Source organism: Brassica oleracea, chromosome C6 (assembly GCF_000695525.1).
Source record: "Brassica oleracea var. oleracea cultivar TO1000 chromosome C6, BOL, whole genome shotgun sequence".
NCBI lineage: Eukaryota > Viridiplantae > Streptophyta > Magnoliopsida > Brassicales > Brassicaceae > Brassica > Brassica oleracea.
Genome location: NC_027753.1, coordinates 9,445,376 through 9,450,344, shown reverse-complemented (window position 1 = coordinate 9,450,344; position 4,969 = coordinate 9,445,376). Strand labels below are relative to the sequence as shown.

General features: G+C 36.8%; 1 protein-coding gene across 1 annotated transcript; it reads left to right on the top strand.

The window, feature by feature from the left end:
* The first annotated feature begins 3,992 nt into the window (after positions 1-3,992).
* LOC106297429 lies at positions 3,993-4,658 on the top strand. The gene has a single exon (XM_013733667.1). It carries the CDS (start codon positions 3,993-3,995, stop codon positions 4,656-4,658), a length of 666 nt encoding a protein of 221 aa, XP_013589121.1.
* The last annotated feature ends 311 nt before the right edge of the window (positions 4,659-4,969 follow it).

Here is a 4,969-nt window from a genome sequence, read left to right as displayed (position 1 = left end):
CAAGAAGCAGAGCCGGTACTGCGAAGATCAACTAGGGTCAGTAAGGCTCCTGCTTACCTAGAAGACTATGTATATTTATCTGAAGTCGAGGGAGAACGACTGTTACTTATGTTGAACGAGGAACCATTCAACTATGATGAGGCATGTGAAGAAGAGATATGGAGGAATGCTTGCGACGATGAGATACTGTCTATAGTGAAGAATAAGACATGGGAACTGGTAGACCTGCCTCCCGGAGCTAAAGCCATAGGTCTAAAGTGGATCTTCAAGGTAAAAAGAAACTCTGATGGAACCATAAACAAACATAAGTCGAGATTAGTAGCTAAGGGTTACATTCAAAGACACGGTGTAGACTATGAAGAAGTCTTCTCCCCTGTGGCGCGAATAGAGACTGTACGTCTCATCATAGCACTAGCAGCTTCAAGAGGATGGCAAGTGCATCACCTGGATGTTAAGACAGCCTTTCTCAACGGTGATCTAAAAGAAAACGTCTATGTATGTCAACCTGAGGGTTATGTAGTCAAAGGAAGAGAAGAGAAGGTTTATAAGCTTAAAAAGGCGTTGTATGGCTTGAAACAAGCCCCGAGGGCATGGAATGAGAAGCTCAATAAAACCTTAGAGGATCTGAGGTTTGTCAAGTGCACAAAGGAAGCATCCTTGTACCGGTTGATGTGTGATGGAGGCGTTTTACTTGTGGCAGTATATGTTGATGATTTGTTGATCACAGGGTCTAAGACATAGATGATAGATGAGTTCAAAAGCAATATGTCAAACAAATTCGAGATGAGTGATCTTGGTCTCTTAACCTATTACCTCGGTATTGAAGTGGTTCAAAGCAATGAAGGAATATCGATCAAACAAGAGAGCTATGCAAAGAAAGTTCTTGAGGAAACAAGCATGATTGACTGCAATGCAACACAGTTTCCTATGGATGCTGGTCTAAAGCTTTCAAAGGCGGAGCAGGAGGCAAGTGTGGATGAGAAGGATTACCGCAGGGTCATAGGGTGCTTGCGTTACTTGCTACATACTCGACCGGACCTATCTTATTCGGTTGGAGTATTAAGTAGGTATATGCATGACCCTAAAACCTCGCATTGGACGGCTTTGAAACAAGTCCTAAGGTATGTAAAGGGCACACTCGCGTATGGTCTCAACTTCTTACGGTCAAGCAAAGAAGGATGGACGTTAACAGGGTATAGTGACAGTAGTCACAATGTTGACGTTGATGATGGACGAAGTACCACAGGCCATATGTTCTACCTGAATGAGTGTCCTATCACTTGGTGCTCTCAGAAGCAAGAAATTGTTGCTCTCTCTTCATGTGAAGCCGAATTCATGGCAGCTACTGAGGCAGCAAAACAAGCAATTTGGCTACATGAATTACTTGCTGAAGTAACTGAAGAACCGTGTGAGAGAGTGGTGGTTAAGATAGATAACAAATCTGCAATAGCGCTTACAAAGAATCCGGTGTTCCATGGACGGAGCAAGCATATTCATAAACGTTATCATTTCATCAGAGAGTGCATAGACAATGGTCTAGTGGACGTAGAGCATATTGCAGGAAGCCTTCAAAAGGCTGACATTCTCACTAAAGCCTTAGGAAGATTGAAATTCAAGGAGATGCGAGAACTGGTTGGAGTTCAAGATTTGAAAGATGGTGATTTCAAGTTTAAGGGGGAAAATGTTAGAGATAAACTTGAAAGTAGCTTGAAACTCAAGTCATACTAATCCTACTTGTATTAGGATTAGGATAAAAGGTTTTACTATTAAGATTAGGAGTTTTAAGATCTCTATATAAGAAGATGTTGAGTTGTGACATGAACTTATAAGTGAGAGAGATTATTGTGAGAGCTTAAGTTTTGAGAGATTTTCTTAAGTTAATAAACAAGTTATTCTATAATCTTGTGAGTTTAGCCAATAAAATTGGCATTACAACTGGTACTTAATCATTGTTTTAACAAAATACATACAAAGACAAAGAACCAAACAAACAAACAAGAGATTTATGGAAATTTATACAAGAAGAAAAAGAAAATTGTATAACTTATTAAAACTTAGTGCAATGGAACTCAGCTTCATTACCATCAGACGGAATGTCACAATTCATCAAATGAACTCGTTCTCACAAAGAATAGCTTCTCCATACTTCGTATCCAGTATCATCCTACGAGTTGTCAATAACCTAGATATGTGATAAAAGATGTGGATTAAAACGTTGCCAAAGAATGAGAAATGTAAAGAAAAATATAAGCAAATGAACTTATCTTCAATGAGGAGAGACTAGCTCTGGGAATTGCCTGGAGATGGCTTTTCTCTATTTCTTATCTAGTGTGATCTTACGAGTTGTCCATGTGACAAAAGCTGTGGAATAAAACTTTACAGAAGTTGACAAAGTTTAACATATGTCTTTGTCAAACTTTGAAAAACTTAGTAATCATAATACAATCAAATAATACCACAAACAAACATATTATCAGGTTTAGTAACCGGAAACGGCAATGTTCTGATGTTTTAAAAAACAAAAAAAAACATAAACTTTTAAAAGTTTAGATTTGATTAGGGAGGGAACGTAGGAGAGGCTACTAAAGGCTGACATAAAGGATTCGCCAAGCTTGTCCCAGTCAACAAAAGGGACGTTGATAGTGCTTAACTTCTCCTCCGCACGGGGGAGCTTCGTTTGGAGTATGTGTTTCTCCACCAGGATGTCGAACGGGCCCACCCTGTGGATCATCTCATGGAGCAACTATATTCGAACTGAAATAGAGTACATCTCGACTTCTGGAAGTGTGCCTTCTTTCATTATCATTTTGCTGCTCCTTCACCACTTGGAGGATCGTCCGGTGCCGTTCACTTGATTAAAATATTTAAATATGTAATTCAAATATTTAAAATTATGTAATTCAATTATTTTTAACATATAAAGTAATAGATAGAATTCAAATAAAAAATAAAATGACCATTTAATAAATGTATAATAGTTATACATAACAGTTTTAATAAAGTGTAATATAAATTTTATAGTGTAAAATGTTTATTAAATAATTATAAAACTAATTTAGCTAAACAAAACCCCAATAACTTAGTTTTTAAAGAATACTAGATTTTGATCCGCGCAACCGCGCGGATGTTTGTTTTCATTTTTCTATACATAAATTATTGTTTTAGAACATAAGTGGTATATATTTTTAACATTAATCATATACTTATATGTTTATATAACTATTTCAAATACAATAATTTTATAATTTATATGTTATAATTAATCAAGTATTTAAAACCGTATGTATTTGTCACTTCTTATTATATATTTATCTTATTGTATTTGTATTTAGTTACTAAGCAAATTAATATATTCATGATAAAACATATTTGAAAATTATTTTGTATTTAATTTATGCTAAATTATGACCCGTCTTTAAAAGCTGGATTTCTTTTTACTAATATTTTTTTTATGTTTATTCATTTTAGATAATATATTATTGTATATAAAAAATTCTAAGATATGTTAATTTTTAAACATGTATTATATATTTTGCTAATTTTAAGCAGTTCTATCATCATATATTTTTTAAATAAATAATTTATATTTATGAAAATAAAATTTATCAATTTATCAATTGAATATACTTATATCATATTTATTTAAGTATAATAATTGTATTTTAACATGATCATGACTATAAAGTAGATAGAAGGCGATCAGAAAGGCGACATAGCATGGCGGCTCCTCAGATCAAGATCTTCATTGAGATTTTGATCTTCCCCTGATCTATATGCCCCTTGGCGTTAGATCACCTGTCACTCTCCCTCCGTTGTCTTACTCTTCGGTTTTGGTTCGTTCCCCATCGTCAAACTCGTTGTCTTCTACCCCAAGTCACCGGTTTCTATTATCTCTGTCTACGAAACCCTTTTGTTTACGATCTAGCCTTCCAAGTGGGTTAGAAAAGCCATATCATTGTATGGGTTCTTCAAATCATTTCAGATCTACTCCTATGGTAGATCTCAAAGGGAAAGGAATTATCTATGAAGAAGATGATGAACCAATCCAATTGTTTGATGAAGATGATGCGCACACAATACGAGAGTACCGTATGTCTCTCATTGGAAAGGTTCTTAACCCTAAGAAGCAAAATGTGGAGAAGCTAATCCAGTATATGCCTACTCAATGGAAGATGCAAGATCAAATCACGGCGAACGATCTTGGTAATGGAAAATTTCTATTCAACTTTGCATCTGAGGATGATCTTCAAGCTGTTCTTAAGCAAGGGACCTTACATTATAATTTCTGTATGTTTGTGTTGGTGCGGTGGGAGCCGATAGTTCACGATGACTACCCATGGATCATACCATTTTGGGTGGAGATATCTGGAATTCCATTGCATCTTTGGACAGTGAAAAATTTAAAAAACATTGGAAGAAAGCTCGGCCATGTTGATACTATTGAGCTTGAGGCTGGCCGGCTTCTGATTAATGTTGACACAAGGAAGCCTCCTGTGTTTAAGAAGAAAGTGCAATCCCCAGTTGGAGAGGAAGTCACCATCCCGATCAAGTATGATTTGCTGTTTAAACACTGTACTGTCTGTGGCCTGCTTACCCATGAGGAGTCTTATTGCTCGAAGAAGGTGGAGATGATGAAGGCGCAAACAGTTAAGGCATGAGTCTTTGCTCGTGTCCAGTTATCTGAAAACAACACAATACAACAGCCAATAATGGATGAGTCTAAGGATCGTATGTCATCTAGGCCATACCATTATGGGGCTGCCTCTACAGCGCACGGGTCTGATGATTATTATTCGCGATGAAAGAGAGCCCAAATACAAGAGTTCTATTGCTCATGAAGGCTATAACCGTGACGGACGTTATGATAACCGCGAGAGGAATGGACGTCGGTCAGAAGATAGTTGTGTGATGGGCAAGACTAATGCAGCTAGGTATGGTTGCCGGTTCGCTCCCTATGAGCATAGTGCGA